This window comes from Tachysurus vachellii, chromosome 1 (genome assembly GCF_030014155.1).
Source record: "Tachysurus vachellii isolate PV-2020 chromosome 1, HZAU_Pvac_v1, whole genome shotgun sequence".
NCBI lineage: Eukaryota > Metazoa > Chordata > Actinopteri > Siluriformes > Bagridae > Tachysurus > Tachysurus vachellii.
The window spans coordinates 38,347,795-38,368,273 of NC_083460.1; the positions used below are offsets into that span (position 1 = coordinate 38,347,795).

Genomic DNA, 20,479 nt, shown 5'->3' on the forward strand with positions numbered 1-20,479 from the left:
TCTAAGCCTAATATTTTGCACAGTGATGTATCTGTATTATTTCTCATGCCTCACAGGGGGACCTGTTACTAGATAGCCTGATTATTAATGTTGGTTAATAAAAGAAAATAAATAGTTAGGTTTTGATCTCAGGTTGGCTTGTAAATTCAACGGCTTCTTTTCTTACTTGACATTTTCCAGCTACGCAAGTCAAAAAAAAAAAAAAAAAAAATGCTAGTTCCACAACGCAACGTGATACGGTGTAGCTGTGCCGAGTTACAAAGCGTAGGTGGAGATCGAACAAAGCCCGAATCCTGCCGTCAGCAGGTGGTCGAAATCCACTGTGGGTAAACGGTAAGTGAAAATAAACCAATACAAGCATGAAAGAAGATTAAACCAAATTATCAATATAAAATCAATCTACACTGCTGGAAATAAGAAGTTCATCATAAAGATTCATCTGCACGTCGATCCGGGTGAGACGTTTTCCTTTACTGCAGCCTCAGCTTAATATTCTGCACAGGATAGCACATGACAAAACATATCAAGAGAGATTACACTATAATAAACAAAAAGAAAGGAGGTAGAATTTACCCTCCTCGCCTGTCTCTCGGGGGGGGGGGGGGGGGCGCGCTTCTTTTTTTCTTTTTCTTCTTCTTCTGTTGTCCATGCTAGCAAGTGTCCACTGCTCAGAAAGATCAACACGACAGCTGAGTGCGCAATACCGCTGTTAATGGACCGAACGTTGCTGTGTAATAATAGAAAATGGAGAAGGGAAGCCACCAAAGAGCGGCTCATCAAGAACAAGTAGAAAACAGGAGGTCCCTGAATCTCAGAGTCATGACCTTTATTTACACTAATGAGTGTAAAGCAATGAAAATTGATCTGCCCCATGCTGAAGTCGCTCGAATCATTAATCAGGCTGAAGATCACTATCATCTCATAAAAGGGAGGAAAATGGAGCTCTGGTGGTGTAGCATTCAGTGCAACCATATTAACAAGGTTGGGAATTTGTCACCCTGCTCGGGGTTCTTTTTACAATTTTCCATAAGAGTCTGGAATGTTTCCTGAGAATTCTGAATGTTTGGCTCGATTCTGCATCGAGGTACGGAAGCCGGCTGCTCTGATCGATGCGTGCCGACTGTCACGTTTGGTTAAATTTTCCTCTTCAAGTTGAGTGATGGTGAAATGGTCAAGGATATTACGTCAGTAGAGGATATAGAATATCTTTCCGAAATATAAACCCAGACTTTCTCAATTGTAGTGGAAGTTCTTGCAAGACGCGCATCTCGTTCAATCCAGCTCGGCTAAAAATCCTCTTATACAAGGATGTATGCTGGTATTCCAGAACAATGGTGTGACATGCATCCAAAAGCATTGTTCTTTGCCACTCGGGGGATGGAACCAAGGAAAAAACCGAAGAATTACTATAGTGAGTTCCAGTTTGCTAACCTGTGTAGAAAGGTGACATGTGCCCCTTTTCCACAGAGGCAGTTTGAGTGCTGGTTCGGAGCCAGAGCCTAATTTAGAACCAGTTCTTTCTTTTACGAGCCAAAGCACCGGCTCTGAACCTGGAAAAGTGGTTCTTAAGTAGCATCAAAACGTTGCTGGTCTAGACTTAAGAACCGCTTGTGTAAGGGGCTGTGGGCGGAGCTACTGTTAGCGCATTTGATAATATACCTTAAGTACACTAATGTTTAATACACTTTTACTTTACCGCGATATGATACATTATCAGCACACATGATAGTACGTAGCTACATGCTAAGGCTAACTTTTTTCTGTGTTAATAATAAAATAACGTTATGTACTTTCTCGATTACAACCTCCGTTTATACAGATTACATGGAGCTGCACGTACACGTTGGATTCGCCACGTTTGGGTGTTAATGTAGGTTCACAAAGCCGTGAGCATTAACAGTAAAGCAACATCCGCCGTTGTTGATGTGTTTGTGTTTGCCGCTGCTGCGCTAACGTTGCTGGGACACGTGAGACGTATACAGTCACGTCAGACTCGGCTCTGTGATGCTCTCTAGCCGGTGGAAAGGCAAACCGGTTCTTAGAAGGTTCACCAGTGGAATCAACTTTGAACCAGCACCAGTGCTAGCTCTGAACCAGCACCCGGTTCTTTTTGGTGGAAGCCCTTCTCCCAATCAAGCCCATAATCAGTCCTGGGTGAGGATTAGAGTTTTGTCAGGTTACTTACTGTTTAAGTTTTTGGATGGTGAGAAAAAGTTTGTTATGGTCACAGCTGAGAAATTGAAATGCCTTGCTGATGAATAAACCCAGGGGGGCACGGTGGCTTAGTGGTTAGCACGTTTGCCTCACACCTCCAGGGTTGGGGTTCGATTCCCGCCTCCACCTTGTGTGTATGGAGTTTGCATGTTCTCCCCGTGCCTCGGGGGTTTCCTCCGGGTACTCCGGTTTCCTCCCCCGGTCCAAAGACATGCATGGTAGGTTGATTGGCATCTCTGGAAAATTGACCGTAGTGTGTGATTGAATGAGATTGTGTGTGCCCTGCGATGGGTTGGCACTCCGTCCAGGGTGTATCCTGCCTTGATGCCCAATGACGCCTGAGATAGGCACAGGCTCCCCGTGACCCGAGGTAGTTCGGATAAGCGGTAGAAGATGAATGAGTGAATGAATGAATAAACCCACATTTAAAAGACTGGGAAATGTAAATAGCTAACTTTTGTAAGTTCTTGCATTGAGAACATTGTGTAAAACATGTATCTCTTTTCAGCCTGAATCTTCTTATACGAAAACATTTATTGGTTGGAGGGTATTCCAGTACAAGGTTGTGCCATCCATGAGACTTGAGGGTTGGCAACAAAGGAAAAAAAATGATCCTAGTACTTACTAGCTTGGAATTGTGCAATCGATCCACAGTTAAATAAATTATATTCGCAAGTGTGAAATGTCACCCCCCCCCCCCATAATCAACAAAAGAAGTCATTTCTACTTCATTAAAACAAGGTCTGAAATCCGACAACACAAGACGTATACAATGAGGTTACTTCAAAACTAAAAACAGCATTTCTTCTCCTTTTAAGCTTTACTTCCTGTCACAAGCTTTAAGCATCGCCTGGGGCACAGGGCAATATGTGGTGCAGTTTAAAATCTGCTAACGCCACAGCATCCTGCCACAGTTAACAGACATTATATAGGCTTGTTGTTGCTGGCAGGTTATAAGCCTGGCGGCTGCTAAACGAATCCCAGGCACGGCGTGTGAAAGCCTCACGTTGCACACCAAATCTGCTCACAGTGGGAGCGAGTCTGCTCGGCCTGTGTACGCCGGGGGAATGTGTTAATGCAATATTCATGGTGGGCATGGAGAGAGGCGAGCACAACACAGCTTTGAGGACTCTCTAAAGGGCCTCTAAAGGCCCTTTCACACCCACTGATACAGGAAAAGTAGCGTAAAGTGAACCCCCAACCCCCTCATTCATGCTGTTGATTCATCCCAGCGATCCTGCACAATGGCATAGTTCACACGCATGCCGGGAAGCTTTTGCTACAGACGTGACCTCTGCTTCGCACATTCGGCCCATCAATGAGAGATGATTTGTTATTGAATTCTTTTTGAAGAAGGTGGAGGTGGTGAGGAAGGAGGAGGAGGAGGAGGAGGAGGAGAGGGGGGGTCATCCAAAGTCCCGTATTTCTTTTCGCTTCTGCTTTAGTGGAGGAGGGGAAGGTTGGAGGCAAAGTCAAGGCTTTGGTGTGTTTTGTTACAGATTGTTAACAGAGCTTACTATTGTGTTCTAAAATGAATTACAATGATTACTGGATGTCGTGTTAGCACAACAGTGTATTTGATTTCAGACCGAGGACGGAAAATGTATTTCCGAGCCAACTCCATTGACAAAATGAACTGTACTGTTAGAAATGCCATGTACACTGAACATCAGGGATAGTATCACATGTCGCGTGATCATGCAACGTACTGCTTCAAAAGCCCAAAGCGTAAACAGGCTTTAAGTGAAACCAGAGCCTAACAGCTAGCCTCCATGTGTTCTGCCACCCTTCCCATCGCATAATCACCACCTCCCCCACCTCCTCCTCTTTTCTATCTGCCTCTCTCTCTCAGTCAAGCATTAATTTTTAATCAGAGCTTAAGTGGCCATCTTGGCATTTGTTCAGGCCAGCGATTCGAGAGCTCCTCGCTTCCAGTAACAAAGTTTTTCAAGAGCAATGAGCCTAAAAACAAATATACACACCGGGTCCTAACTAAACTCTATGCGCCTCATCACGCTGATTTGTCGTAATTGAAACTCAAACGCGGTCCTCTAGGCTTTGCGGCACGGCAGTAAAACGAAGGCGCGGGATACCGTGGGGGTAGCTGGCATCCGACAACAGCCACTAGCACGAAAGTTCCTCTCTCACTCTCTTGACGCAGAATGGCAGTCTCGCTGGAGCGAGCTTCTCTGAGCATATCCCCTCATTACTGATAATGAATGGAAAGCCAGCTCATGTCACGCCACACACATCTGACACTCAGAAGCGCAGGAGATGCCGCCACTCAAGGTCTCCTTGCATTATTTATTTACATACTCCAGTGGTCTGACCTGCACTTGTAATGAGGAGCTAAGTCATGGTCTGCTTAAGTTCGCAGCAAAATGTCAACCGCATTCTTGGATCGCAGCTCGACCACAGAGGACCTCCACAGCTTTATTCCACAGCTCCCTGACACTTACAACCCTCCCTTTTCTTAACTTGCCCTCCATCTATACAAACCTCCTTTTCTTTTAATCCCTCTGCGCACACGGGTGGGGGGGGGCAAATTAGTAGCGGGCGTCTGGGGACGTTACTAAGATTACACGTTCGCTATTACATTTTATTCGTAGTTGCCAGGCAGAAAAGCGAGCTCAGTAGGCTAGCAGCCACCAGCATTTTCCCCTCTTCTTTTGATCAACACACAGACAAAAGCAAAACCTTACACTATGTTGACTTTCACACAATTGTTGGCTGGCGTATTTTTCCAGCACAAATCTGACTGGCCCACAGGTTTCTGTTGTGTTAACGGTCCACATAAAGACTAATGTGTTAATTAACAAAGAGAAATGTTGATATGGTAAAGATTTGTTCCCTACAAGAGAATGAAATACTAATTAATGAGTATTAAAATGACGTGTCGAACTACTTCATGGCTGCATAAAGTTAGTTACCATTTGTTATCCTGGTCAATTAGGTTTCCAGGCAACGAAAGCAGCACATTACAGCACTCGCATTACAGCATACTTCTGTTAATACCGTTATCAAGCAAAGCAATAGCTCCGTATGATAAAACCATCAGTTCAGAAGAGGTCCGAAAAAGTACTTAGCCATTAAAGTCTTATAGGATTGTCTTAAGGACACGGTGATCGGATTTGGACAGCGGCTACGCCGTTTCCTTTCCCATGCGGAACCGATCGATTGTCCGACACAGAGATGGAAATGTTACACGTCGAGCAGAGCACCTTAGCGAATTCATTTGGGAATTCAATCTGGACTTATTCAATCCACGCTGCAGTCATGTTACGATTTTGTTTCACTCGCCACCTGCTTACTGCGTCATAAAACTCGCCGCGATATTAAAAACGATGCGAGTTTCCCCTCGTCGCATTGGCACCAGGATCAGTGTCAGCGGTGATGGAGTAAAGGTCGAAAGCAGGCAGGAAGCCTCTTCGTTCCCTTCCTTTCGATCCCTGCTTGCTGCTCTTCCACATTAGTGCGCCAGCCTGCTCCTGGCTGCCCATTAGCTGTGTGACAGATCTCTAATAAACACAGCCTGTCACCTCTGAAGTCTGCTGCACATTTCCTGGGCAATATATAAAGCCCGTCACCCCCCTGCCTTGCTCTGCCACTAGGCCCAATAGAGCTGAAACCTGATTTCTGTCTAGCAGCCTGGCAGCTGGTGGAGCTGAAAATTCCCCTGCACCCAGATAGCCCTGGAAAATACATGAATATAAAAAAGGAATCCATGAATAAATCAAAAGCTCTCTCTCTCTCTCTCTTTTTTTTATTTTTTTATTTTTTAACTCTCCCTAAGGATGAGTTTGGAGGCAGAAGAGGTGGAAGACAAGAAACAAGACCACTATGGAAAGAAGAAAAAAAATGGAAAGAACCAAGGTGGTCAAAAAGCTTTGCTATCCAGCAGGCATATTAAAAGATGAATATATGCTCTCTGACAACAAAAATACATTTTTTTTTCCAGAGTTCTTTCATTTTGTACTCGATACGCTAAAGCTCTCGGGGTTGCGTGAAGTGCTGTGACAAATGGACTTTCTTCAATCTCGCCTTCTTAAACAACATCTCAGCGGAGTTATTTGTAACAAACGTATTTGCTCTGTGCTGTAAGAATATTACTGCTCTTTCCAGCTTCTGGCGCTTACTGATCACAGATACGTGCTGATAAGGGAGAGAGACAGCTTTAACAAAATGCTATGCCTACACACACACACACACACACAGACACACACACACAAAGCTTTCATCCAGACATTTCTGCTTTTCTGGAAAAAGCAGGGCTGAATTAACAAAGAAATCCTTTTGAAATGAAGTAAAAAAGCAGTCATTTGACTAAAACAGCTGGAAAACGCAGCATCGTGTCGGGCTTGTAGATGGAAATGTTGCAGCTGTGCTCTAGACATCAGGGACATCCTGTAAAACGTCACGGGGAGAGCTCGCTCGGACACGGGAGCGACGTCGATTCGGATATAAAAGAGGAAGGAAGGAAGGAAGAAATGCAGCCTGTGAAGGGCTCAAATGCAGTGGAATCGCTGACTCGAGCTTGTAATATTCACACATGGCTGAAGCCACTTGTCAGGATGTCTGCTTTTGTGGCGAATGGCCACGGGTGACCTTCAGCTGAGCGGATGAGGTGACAGAATAGAAGAGATATGGGAGCCTCGTAAGCAAAAGCCTGGGCGCTTGTGCAGCATTTAATAGGCTCTTATTAGCTGCTGAATGGGAATTTCATTTTCAGAGCAGTGAGCTTTTGCTCTCCTAAATGTCAACAATTCAGGCAGCAAAGAGCTCCAGCCCCTGATGGATTTCCGCTACCAACTTGCAGATGGGACTTTCATGTAAACCTCCTTCGATAATAATCCTGGCCTGGCTCGGAGACCGTAAGCAACCCCCCACTCCCTCCCCCTTTCTTTGATTTGCCAATCCATACTTCCTGCCTGAAACTGAGCACCAGCATGTAATGCTGTCGAGATTATTAAATAACCGTATGATCGCAGTTGTTTGACGTAACCGGGTCGTTGTATCCAACCTCAATTATCGCACATTTTTATTAGCCATAAGGGGGAGCTTGAAGTATCTGCAGCACCCTACTTCCAACACGCTTGCTCTGTACGCATTATGCAAAGCAAATACACGTGTTAATGCAAACGACACTGTTCGGTCAAGTTTTGCATCACTGAACCAAATCAGCGCAATAATAATACAGCAAAGATGGATTTAATATCGAAGCTGAAAAAGGACGCCGCCTGTCTGGGGCACATTTTGGTTTTGTACCAGACGAAAAAGGACGACCGAAAGACATTGACACAGCAGAGTGTCAAATATGTAAAAGAATAATACCAGCGAAAGGCGCCAACAATTCAAATCTAGGAAACCATCTAAAGACGCATCGTCCCACTGAATTTGCAGAAGTTTGCAAGGCATCCACAGCCGCACGTACATCCCGGCAGCTGGCAATAGCGTAGGCGTTCAAACGCGTAACGAAATATGAACGTTGCGGCATCAAAACGCGCACGCTGACAGACAGCGTTACGAGCTGCATTGCGAAGGAGATGCAGCCGTTTAATACGGTGGAAAAAACCAGCATTTAAAGAAATGCTCCAGAACGCCGACAAGCAAAAAACATACATTTCCAAACCGACAATCCCGAATTTGTACAATCAAGTGAAGGAAGATATAGTTAAAGATCTGAAACAAATTCCTTTTTATTGTGCTACTACAGACATGTGGTCCAGCTCAACCAGGACTCCGTACATGAGCTTTACGGCGCATTACCTCACAGCTGACTGAACTCTAATGTCAAATTTCTGAATATGTGAATATGGTTTTATTCGGAATCTACAGTCTTTTCTTATGGTCACTGTATTGTGATGTTTCTGTTATTTACAGAATTGAGATATTTCTTAAAGATACAGTAAATATTATTCACTAAATAAATAACTATATTAAATTTATTTAAATGCCCTAAAACAAACAATTAATCGTTAAAGCTCCAAATGAGGCAATAAATCGCCATAATCGCAATTATTTATTTGACAATTAACCATCAGCCAAATGTCATAATCCTGACAGCCCGACCAGCACGGATAACATCCTCACCCTGATCTTGGCTAAACTGAAGAGAAGTCAGGAAAGCGACAGAGGCCAGGACACGACTGCGCTTGCTGCATGACCGCAACTGACCTGGCTAGGTTATCGCTGCACATCTCATTCCTTGCTGTGCAGCCAGGCCCAGGTTCCTGGAGGTCAGGCCTCTGGAGGACGCAGGAGGATTGGGAAAGCCCGACAACAAATGAGGTAAAGATGAGGTAAATCTCTCAAGCACAATGAATATGAACCCAATTCCAAATAAAGAATTCACTCAGTTAACAGACTTAAAGCTGTATATGTCTAAGGGTCCTAAAATAATAAAATAGTAGTGTAGTTTATAGAACTGTACCAGTTATAAAAAAAAAGCCATATAGCAACAGTTATCTAATTTGATCAAGAGTCATGTTCTATGTTCAAAGTCCAAAACCAGATCATCGTTTTCAGGTGTCTCCTGTTTCGCTGTAGCAAGAGATCAAAAACTGCAATGCTACAGCATAGACTTTTACACCTCTGAGCATTAAATTAGACCGAGGCACCACTTAAGGTATATTTCCAGGAATAGTAATAAGCTTAATGGCTTCACATTAATGGAAACATCACGCCAATAATTAGATTGTCCAGAGTAAACCAAGTGAGGCAGAAAAGCCAATAAAGTGCAGACAAATGTGTAAATGAATTGTCAGAACTTAAATCTTGAGCATATTCTCCTGAAAAAGTGCAGAGCTTCTATGAACCACCTCATTTAACTAAATCGATATGGGGAAAATACACCACTCTCTGTATTATTATTATTATTATTATTATATCATTTAGCTGACACATTCACCCCAAATTGAATTACAGATGTCAGCTGCGTGCTCGTCCAACCAATGCAGGCTTTGGATTAAGTGCTTTGCTAAAGTGTGCCATGCTTGTAATAACCTGGATGGCGGCCAAGTTTCTCAGAGCATTCTCCTCTTCCTCCTGCTCATCCTCGCTGACAAAACAGCTTTGCAAAATAAGCAAAAATATATCTTCTATATGCTTGTTATCTCTTGCTATTTTAACACATCCCGGTACAACAGTATCTATAAATATGACAGAATTCAATTTAGGCCATAATGCTTAAGTATTTCTTCAGTGCAGTACACAATAAAATAGACCGACTGGTAAAGAAAAACAAAAATAAAGACGTCCTTATGATATTTATCCTGATCCTATATTTTATTTGCATTTTGTGTAGGATGCTAGGATGAGTGTCTTGTTGAATAAGGACGACAAAAATCTCACTCTCACTCGCTCACTCATTTTCTACCGCTTATCCGAACTACCTCGGGTCACGGGGAGCCTGTGCCTATCTCAGGCGTCATCGGGCATCAAGGCCGGAAACACCCTGGACGGAGTGCCAACCCATCGCAGGGCACACACACACACTCTCATTCACTCACGCAATCACTCACTACGGACAATTTTTCCAGAGATGCCAATCAACCTACCATGCATGTCTTTGGACCGGGGAGGAAACCGGAGTACCCGGAGGAAACCCCCGAGGCACGGGGAGAACATGCAAACTCCACACACACAAGGTGGAGGCGGAAATCGAACCCCCAACCCTGGAGGCAAACGTGCTAACCACTAAGCCACCGTGCCCCCCTGTGTCATAAACTTTTATATTTATTTATTTTTATTAATTAAAATTTTACTTTTATTTTATTTTATTTTATTTTTATTTATTTATTTATTTATTTATTTATTTATTTATTTATTTATTTTTGCAGCACCAGCAGTTATGCCTTCTGAAAATTATTCACGGTGTAAACTTTCAAAAGTTGTGATCACATAAACATAGACAGGGACATTTCCTTTAAAAAACCACCAACAAAAGCCTAAAAAATAAATCATACATAAATAAATTCCACAAATTGGTTGATTTTTCTACAATTGCAAAACTTTTGCAAATTTCTGTAGCATTCAATACATAGGTTACAATAAGGAGTAGGAACCCTAGTATGTAATAAGTATGGTGTAACATATGTCCTATGTATTGTAGGCCTTTAAAATCTTTTTTTAAAGCATTTATCAGATGCTTTCATCCAAAGCGACAGCTATTGTGAACATACAAGGGTTTAAACTGAGTGCAGATGTAGCGGTGTAAGAGCTAGCAGAAGTGCAGACAAGCTTGGAGTTAGTTAAAGGTGGGGTCTGCGTTGTTTGAGAAATGCTTCAGAAAACTCAGTCGGGACGACAAACAAAACAAAAACAAAACTAACGTGTAGCCAATGAGCAGAAAGGGGCGTGTCCTGTCAATATGGGCGGAGAGAGTGCTCAATGCGCATGTGTGACATTAGCAGAAAGCGTTTTTTTACATTGACATGGAGGATAAAAACAAAGAAAGAAAGCGTAGAAAGAATTACGATAAGGCAAGAAGCAAGACACGTGTTAATATAGGATCAGATTTCCAGCACTGGAGAGAACTGAACGTCTTCCACGTGAAACAGAGCTAAACCTCTCACGGTACAACACACAGTACTACAAAAACACATTTGTATTACCATAGTATTGCTCATTAAGTTCATTTATTGATAAAAATATACCCTCGGACAGCTGCCCCAGCAGGTTGCGTCATAATAGTTGTCTGGGTTATACTTGGGTTATACTTGTCTGGTGTATGTGTGGGGCGGAGCTATCAAAACAGGGGTGGGACCCATTTTGGTTAGGGGCGTGTTTGTTTTGGTGATTTCAAATGTCAACATTTTCTTTCAAACAACGTACACCCCACCTTTAACTGTTCAAGGAAGAAGTGGGTCTTTTTATCCATTTTTCTGAACATTGTGATGGATTCCACTGTTCAGAATGAGGTTAGACGTTTGTTCCACCATTAGGCCAAAAATAATATTCTGGTTAGGATTAAATACAAGCCAATTAAATTCTCTTCCCTATACAGCAGTTAAAGTTAATGTAGCGCAAGACCCTGTCATCCACCAATAAACCAGGACCTTTATAGCAGAATGAGGTATAAACCGTTTAGTCTTTGGATTTTGAACTAATTAGATGATCCCAGGTTTTTTAGCTGATCTCAGTCTGTTATTGCTGAAAAGGAAATGATCTGATCTGTTTAGCAAATCAGAAGGTTTGGGGTTCAAGTTCCAGCATCATTAAACTGAACCCTTGAGCGAGGCCCTAAAACTTATATCCAACATATGATGGGCAACACCAACTTCCTGAAAACCAGAGGATCAGAATTTCACAACACTGCAATGTACAGTATATTTAAAATGTTTTAATTAAAGACCTCCGTTCCACTCAATGGGATTTGGAGAAGATTTGAAGTTGATTAAAGAGAAAATCCATCACTGTAGGTTCGACTTAGCTAACATTAGACAAGTACAGAGAGGCTGTGGAGATATTTAAGATGAAAATGGTCAAACTTTTGGGTTTTGTTCAAAATAGAGAAATAGAAAGAGCAAAAACGTTTTTAAGCCACGTTTTCAGGGCGATTATATGTCTCGTCACATTTCAGAACGGAAAATAGTAAGAAGGGAAAGTTTCAAGCCTAGCTAAAGCATTTCATTGCATGATAAATTGTGAATCTGCTCTTTAAGTCCACCAAAATAGTGACATTTAAAAAAAAAAAGAAAAAAAAAAGAATTGTTGGGTAGTAAGCCGAGTTGTTTGACCAATGAATGCTTTGCAATAATTTTGGCCCCGCCCATATTTTCGAGCTCAGCTTGCGAAGGGGAATAAATGTATATCAATATTTACATTCACATTTCTAGCATTTAGCAGACACCCTTATTCAGAGTGACTTACAATTAATTTAGCTTTATTCAACTGAGCAATTGATGGTTAAGGGCCTTGCTCAGGGGTCCAGCAGCTTGGTGGACCTGGGATTCGAACTCATGACCTTCTGCTCAGTCGTCCAACACCTTAACCACTAGGCCACCACATCCCCCCTCCTTATATAACTCCTTTCTGTAGATCACATCCTTTGTGTTTACACTTCTCTATTTGCACCTTGTGTTCACTGCCCATGTACGGAATAAACAGTATTTAATTGAACTCATTTCTGTATAATGAACACGTCTGTGTTTATACTTGTACCTTGCACCTTGTATTGGTTTCACAGTCATTTGCATTGAGCTGGTCTCCGCTTCCCTACCTTGTAACTTTGCACTCAATCTTACTGTATACACAGATGTATATCTACTTTTATCTATATACGCATTACAATGTACAATTCTGTTTAGATGCTAACTAGGTTTCATTGACCCTGTACTTGTACGACTTCGCCCGTATAAGCGGCTTGCCTTCCGTTTTTAAAGCAGCTCGGCTGATATTAAAGAAGGTGAAGCTCCAGCTGAAAACACAGAGCTGTTATCAGGAGTGAAGGTGTGAATGATTACCGTCCTGATCTACAAGCACTTCACACCCCATTTGTTTCTGACTACAGCTAACACCCCCTACAATTCGCTACGATTAAATGTGTACTCGTGAGATCACATTTGTAAAACAGCCTTTTAAAAATGATACAATAAACAAAGCAAGTGTAGAAAAAATGTCAGTGAAATCGCTGAAAGGAAGGGAAATAGTTGGCATATGAATATGGAGAAAATGTTATTAATTAGGAGAGAGAGAGAGAGAGAGAGAGCGAGAGAGAGAGAGCGAGAGAGAGATTTCTGCCAGGTTCAGTTCATTCATTCTGTGTGGTGCTTTGAACCATGTTACATTAGCAGCTTTACAGAAATGCATAGATTCAATATATAAATGTTTGTACCCTTCCATTAAAGAAAGAAAAACCCACGATCTTCATTGAAATAACTTAAAATTACATTCAAATTTCCAGCATTTAGCAGATGCTCTTATCCAGAGCGACTTACATTTAATCTCATTTTATACAACTGAGCAATTGAGGGTTAAGGGCCTTGCTCAGGGGCCCAGCAGTGGCAGCCTGGTAGACCTGGGTCTGTTGTCCTACACTTTAACCACTAAGCTACCACATCACCCCTATAAAACTGACAAAAGTAATAATAAATACAATTTTACTGAAAAGGGACTAAGTAAAATTGGAAAATAAATAAATAAATAAATAAATAAATAAATAAATAGAAATAATAAACTAAACCAAAACAATGATATCCCTACGAAAGATCGAAAATAATTAGTAAGTTACCGAAAACCCTTTCTCTCACTTCTTCAAAACTATACACCCCCCAAAGCCCCCAACCTCCCCCCTACCCCACCCCCACCCCAAGTGCACCCCCCAACCATACTTTTAAAGAGGAGGTGAGTGCATCCTGGAGTGTCTTAATAACGAAGAAACAGCACAAAACATCTTTTCTGCCTGGATTTAACCAAATCTATTGAAACATGCCAATAAAAGAAATGATATACTGTATAGTTTTTTTTTTTTACTGGTCATTTTATAGAAGGTAAAATATATCTGATCTTTCATAGATTTATTATATCACAGATAACACAAATCCCGGAGATACGTTACCCAACCTCGACATGTAAAACTAATCCAAACCGAACAAGCTGCTTTTTTGATTATAAAAGATCGCTGCCTAGTTAATGACTTGCAGTTTATTTGAATAAAACTGATTCCTTGTATCACATGGAACCTTCACGCTGTAATGTCTTTCACGTATTAGCAGCTAATCACTGACACATTACTAAGAAAAACACGTATGTGAAAACAGAACTCGACACTCCAGGGTGTGTAATTTATTCGATATTAAGCAGGAGGCTTCAATAACAGCTCTGATACGGCGCGCTGCAACACAGCAACAAGCCCATGTGAATTTCACTGAAGGTGTTCACTGTGGTTCCAATCCATCGTGAGAAGACTGCAGCTAAACCCTGCCGGCTCCCCTGGGCAGGAGCTCAGCAGTATCTTACATTAACAGATGGGCCTTGCAATACACTCGAGCTTGTGTGTGTGTGCGTGTGTGTGTGTGTGTGTGTGTGTGAGAGAGAGAGAGAGAGCACAAGTGCATGTTTATGTGAATGAGAACAGAGAATAATGGCTTCTAGGACTCGGGGTGAAACCAAACGAGTCATCAAATGAAAGGCACAGGCGGGACTTACAGATCTTGTGTTTCCCTTTCATGGGGAATTTCACCAGCAGCTCCAGAGGGTTGGTGCAAATGAAGACGAATGGAGAGGCGGACTCGTCGCTGTTATGAGGATACTGCAGAGAGACAGAGAGAAAAAGAGAGAGGGGAGAAACAATGAGGCTGGTTCAGGAAGGAAAGGCTTTTCAAGCGGTGTAATTGATAGAAAGCACGCGGCGGGGTTCGAAATTGACTGACACGTTCATGAGAAAGGTGACATCTATCTAATCTGTCAGGGTAGCTCTGTGGGTCATCTTATTTCCTCGCCGCTATCAGATGGTGCTGTGATTGCATCTCAGCAGTCAGGAAACACAACACCCCCCCATCCATCCACTCCCCCTCTTGTGGTCTCTTAAAATGAAGCTTTTAAAAAAAAAAAAAAAAACAGTTCAGGGCTTTTTAGCAGCTTCGTACATGCTATACATGTACCTGTGGCGGCTTCTTCTAGCTGAACAAACCGTTCGACTGTTACAGTACGATTGCTTATTACAATGCGTGCCTGAGGAAACAGACAGCAGATGCCAAACACATTTTGCTATAAAAAAAAAACACCAAAAAAAAAAAAAAACATGGCAGCAGTGTGAAATTCCTGTTAGTGAAATCTCTGGTTTATACATTCTTGCCTGGCCTGTAGATAAGCAAGCGTTTGGAATACTCCAGTGTTTGATAAGGTTAATCGGAGCTGGCAGAAATTCTGAGGAAAGACAGAACAAAAGCGCATAGTGTGTGTGGGTGTGTGTGTGTGTGTAGGCTGAGGCCTATTTAAAGGGTGACAGACTGCTCGATGGCTCAGTGAGAATAATGGAGCATCAGGCTTTAACAACAGAGAGATCGGCTACTCTTTTATAGCCCTGTTTTATTGAATCCGGTGGCTCTGCCTCAATCCCCTCATTTGCCATAAACCACTGACTTGATTGATACTCCATATTAATCTCAAATCAAAATGCAGTTAATGCTTGAGGAAGTGGGGGTGATGGTTAAAACCTAACTATGCAGGACTAAGTATTTGGCAAGGTTAAAAGAAGAAAATTCCCTGCATGCTCCGAATAATCGGACAATTTGTCAGTTAAGGCTCTGCATTCCATCGGCGTCTGTGTAATTAGGATTTAGAGCTGTGGAATTTAACTGCCCTAAATCCCCGTCTCTGTGCGATTGCTCCAATTACATGATAATTGAAAAAGCCTGTAATATTTCACATTCAATTTAGCCACATTTGGTAAAAGTTGTGTGTAAATATTTTGGTCAAACTAAAAATTCCAGACAGATTTACAACAAGTTCCGGATCTCCTTCATACTCGTGTGCATATTTTGATCCGCCGTCACAAGACGACTCGTATTTAACGATATACGGAAATCCGCAAATCTTCCAACAATGCAGCTCGGCCACTCCGGCTACCACGATCACCATAAGCTAATTCCTCCTCCTTTTATAGGAGCCATTATTTTTTTACGGCTCACTGACACACTCGTATTATTTGTCACAATTCATCCACTTATTTTGAATTGCTTTCTTTCAAGTTATTAACACAAACTGACCAAGTCTCCCAAAAGGTTATACAAATTCGTGCATGCGCATAAGCAGTGAAAATCTGTGGCCAAGAATACGATTCGAATCAGATCGGTAGAGGCTCACATGATCGAGTCTCCTTATTCATGAACGCAGATGTTCTCGAAAAACACAAACATTTTTCCGGACTGGAACTTCACGGACGACAGATTTCTCATGCGAACAACTTCCAAACAAATTCGTTCACATCCAGCTTGATAAGCAAGACGCAATGAAAGTAGAATGTCAGCATGGTGAGATGTGATCTGAACTAAAGAGCGTTTCCCTCAGCCCACACACTTCTCCCACTGACATCGGACACATGCTGAAAAACAAGTCTTCAAGCAGAAAACAAGGATAAAAGGCAGCTGAAACAATCTGCTGACAAGGTGCCAGATAAGTGTAAGCACCTTATTTTTTTTCTGTGGCCCGGGATGTTGGCAGCATGTCACGGCAATAAAGAACAGCGATGAGAGATTCATATTGTCCGTGCTGAAGTGTGGCAGGTTGGGAGAGTGTCCCTTCTGCCAGAACACATCATGGGACTAGAGAGCCATGGCCCACCCATGTCCCTGCAGAACAAAGGCGGCTTAGAACCTTAACCAGGCGTAGGAATGATGAATCCGGGGACGGCTGCCCTGTTCCCTGCGCCGAGCCACAGCTTTTCAGCTGCTGTCCACAATTAGGAGGCGAGACGAGCAATCTCCCCCTGCCGTGGCGCAGTGCTAATGGGGCTGTGTGGCAGCCGGGCCCGCTTGGCTGCACTCAATCTCGGCCAAATAAAAAGGGCTTCATTGGCACTAAATTCCTGATTCAGAGGGAGCTCTGTCTGTGTGTCTGTGACTCTGAAGGAGAGAGAGAGAGAGAGAGCGCGAGAGAGAGTGCACAAAAAGGGGGGTTGAACTCAAAAACAAAAAGGGCTCAGTCAGTAAGTTGTTCGTAATGGGAAAAAGAAAGCAGATCAGCTCCTCTTACACAAGCCTGTGGGAGGTTTTTCTTTCTTTTCTTTGGAAGAGAAGAGACAAAGTCCTGCGCTGACATATGGTCGAGACGAAGTGGCCTGTTTCCAAAATAACACGCCGCAACAATGTTCATTACTGGATCGCCAGGGCTGCATGCAAATCATCCATGTGTACACACAAAAAGAGAACATGAATGAGGGTGGAAGAGAACATAAAGAATTCAAGCAGGTGATATCCTGTAAGCCAGAGGCCACTTGGGAGACACAGTGAAAGCAAACGCTTGGCTGGCATTCCAGCTGGGACACTTAATAATGAAAAAGAAATTGCTACTGGATATACGAATTCTCTTTCTGCTGTTATTCGACAGAGCAGACAGAAAAAAAGCTAATTCTTTCACTAGACCAGGGGTCGGCAACCTTAAACACTCAAAAGAGCCATTTGGACACGTTTCCAACAGAAAAAAAAACAAAAAAAAAACACAGGGAGCCACAAAACCCTTTTGACATCTAAAAATGAAGATAACACTGCATATATCGTTTTTTACCTTTATGGAAAGTATAGAAAAAACTGTAGTGTGTTCATTTATGAAATCAATGAACTGCTAGCAAGCAAACAAATATATTTTGAACAGTTTGAATTAACCTTAACAAAAAATATGCTGGGTTGAAGGTTACTTTCAAATAAAATGTTCAATGTCTAACTGAGTCCTCTTCGTATTCATGACATCAAAATTTTAACTTGCCGGCTGCAGCAAACCAAAAATGCGTCTGCTTCTGTGTGTCGGATTTCGCAAGTCGGCAGTTATGAGGCGTATTTTGAGCGACAAACAAATTAAACACGGTTTATTTTAATGTTTCAAGAGCATCATGATGGGGGGCACGGTGGCTTAGTACGTTCGCCTCACACCTCCAGGGTCGGGGTTCGATTCCCGCCTCCATCTTGTGTGTGTGGAGTTTGCATGTTCTCCCGTGCCTCGGGGGTTTCCTCCGGGTACTCCGGTTTCCTCCCCCGGTCCAAAGACATGCATGGTAGGTTGATTGGCATCTCTGGAAAAATTGTCCCTAGAGTGTGATTGCGTGAGTGAATGAGTGTGTGTGTGTGTGTGCCCTGCGATGGGTTGGCACTCCGTCCAGGGTGTATCCTGCCTTGATGCCCAATGACGCCTGAGATAGGCACAGGCTCCCCGTGACCCGAGGTAGTTCGGATAAGCGGTAGAAGATGAATGAATGAATGAATGAAAGAGCATCATGATCTTAGAATTTAGAATTCATTTTTTTTAAAAAAACTAACTAAAATAAAATAAATTTCCAAATCTACAGCGAGCCGCAGCAGAGGGATGAAAGAGCCACTTGCGGCTCCGGAGCCGCGGGTTGCCGACCCCTGCTCTAGACGCATAGATCAAGAATTGAACAAGGTCTAGAAGCAGTTATTATAATTAATCGATCAACCTCCAGTTACAGAAATGTGTCTCTTATACCACTATAAGCACTGTTGAAATCTCAAATCTGATTGGTCAAAAGCTCCGGCTGTAATTCAAATCGCAGCTTTATATTAATTCGCTAGTTCAGGTTGTCCGCTCTACTGTATAATACCAGCAATGTCACTTACACAGTGCTTTTTAACAAGCAATAAGTTCATCATTATTGGCAAGCTTTCAGGACAGAACTTTGCAGCTTCTTGGTCACATGACAAGCTTGTTTTTATTTTATAACATGATAACTAACACACTAACTAACCTTTGTTGATGTTTCTCAGCATTACGCATAACTGTAAATGATTAACATACAAAATCATGTAATTTTATTGAAATTTAATTTAATTTTATTAAAAACTGTAATGGTTAAGAAATTGCTGAGGTGTTAGTGGAATAAAGCATGACGGAGAGTTGAGGAGGTAAAACAGTCCTATAATGACAGCAGTCCAGGTCACATTTCATTACATAACAAAATAAACCGTAATTTTAACATAGTGCTTTAAGCTCCAATGGAAATAAAAAGTTTACATACTCCTGTGAAAATAGCAGGTTTTTGTGTATAAAATGTCAAAATTACAATCTCAATTATTCCAATTATTCTATGTGAATTTACAGTCTATAACATTCAAAAATTTAGGGAAAAATAGACAGCGGGAGGGAAAAAAGACCTTACAGTATCCTAGTTGCATAAGCATGCACACCCCTAAATGACTACATCGTTGAATCACTGTTGGATTTTATTACATCACTGTTTTTTTGGGGGAAGAGTCTATCAGTGTGGCACATCTTGACATCTTGGCAATATTTTCCCACTCTGTCTTGCAAAAACTTTCAAGATCCAACAAATTGTGAGGGACTCTGCTATGCAGAAACGCTTCAGTTCACCGCAGAACATTGGTTTCTGGCTAGATCACTGATCTTCAAATACACTGATCATCTTTTGGATAAGTCGTTCCTTTGTTGATTTGGATGCCACTCCTTTCCTTTGGGCCACTGTCATGCTCGAAGGGTGAAATTCCTTTTCATCCTCAGCTTACTAGGCAGACACCTTTGTCAAGATTATGCAATACAAAAAACGATTCCATGAACGAATTCACGATTCCCTCGATCTTTATACAAAGCCCCAGTTCTGTTTTACATAAAAGCAGCCCTAAAGTATGATGCTACCACCACCATGCTGCACCGGGGGTATGGTGGTCTTACTATGGCTAAGCACTATAGCACATGGATGTATTTTTGCAGAAAATCGCTTTTCTCTAACCAACCTACTCCATAGCCAAATAATAAGGCAGATTGTTCTCACTTGCAGAAAGTAATCAATACTTAGTCAGTACTTCCTACCGATATTCCTGCAGCTTCTCAATGTAGCCTCCCTGGTAAGCTTCTGTTTCGTCCTTGCATTCATTTTTCCTCTCTCACTCATTTTCTACCGCTTATCCGAACCATCTCAGGCGTCATCGGGCATCAAGGCTTCATTTTTTTCTTTATCTATTAATTTACTCACCGTTTCATTGACGACAGATGTACAATAATAAAAATCAAACATGAAATTGAATGTGATTGGTTCATTTGGAACACATCCACATCCTCCAGAACGTTTGCCTGTTTTTTTTACTCCATAGTAATAAACAGTCTGAAATTCCACATTGAGAGTGGAAACAGTTCTGACGCGATATATCTCCTTTTCATCTTTTTTTTTTTACCTGACGAAAACCTGTCGATTTAACAGCCGCATGCAGAGTTTTTATATCCGTTGTTCCTCGCTCGTTTTTTCTCCGTTATAAAAGTTCTGCCATAATTAATATTTCAAGCGTCTCCTTCACATACAGAAAGAATCGGTGTCAAGTTGGATTGCGCATTAATTATACAACACTGTCCAACACTGGCACTGGTGAGTTTACATAATTTATTCCTCAGTCACGAGGAAATACATGTTCGGCTATTAGAGCCTCACAGACTGCCACTGTGTCAGTCAATCTGCCTGCAAAACCATGACTTAATGCATACCGAAGAGCTCCCATGTGCACAGAGGCAACCATGCAAAACCTCCACGAGCAGCTAGAGCTCACGGGTTCTGGGTTCCATCAAAAATAAGAGAATTTGAACCCTC

General features: G+C 42.1%; 1 protein-coding gene across 2 annotated transcripts in view; it reads right to left on the minus strand.

Moving 5' to 3' along the window:
• trip4 (thyroid hormone receptor interactor 4) overlaps positions 1–20,479 on the minus strand; it is a 67,820-nt gene that overhangs the window by 22,587 nt on the left and 24,754 nt on the right. Inside the window, exon 12 of one of the 2 annotated variants that reach the window (XM_060886785.1) lies at positions 14,362–14,464. The exons of the other annotated variant lie outside the window; for it this stretch is intronic. Within the exon in view, the coding sequence (XP_060742768.1) occupies positions 14,362–14,464 (103 nt within the window). The remainder of the gene's footprint in view (positions 1–14,361; positions 14,465–20,479) is intronic. 2 annotated transcript variants of the gene reach the window in all.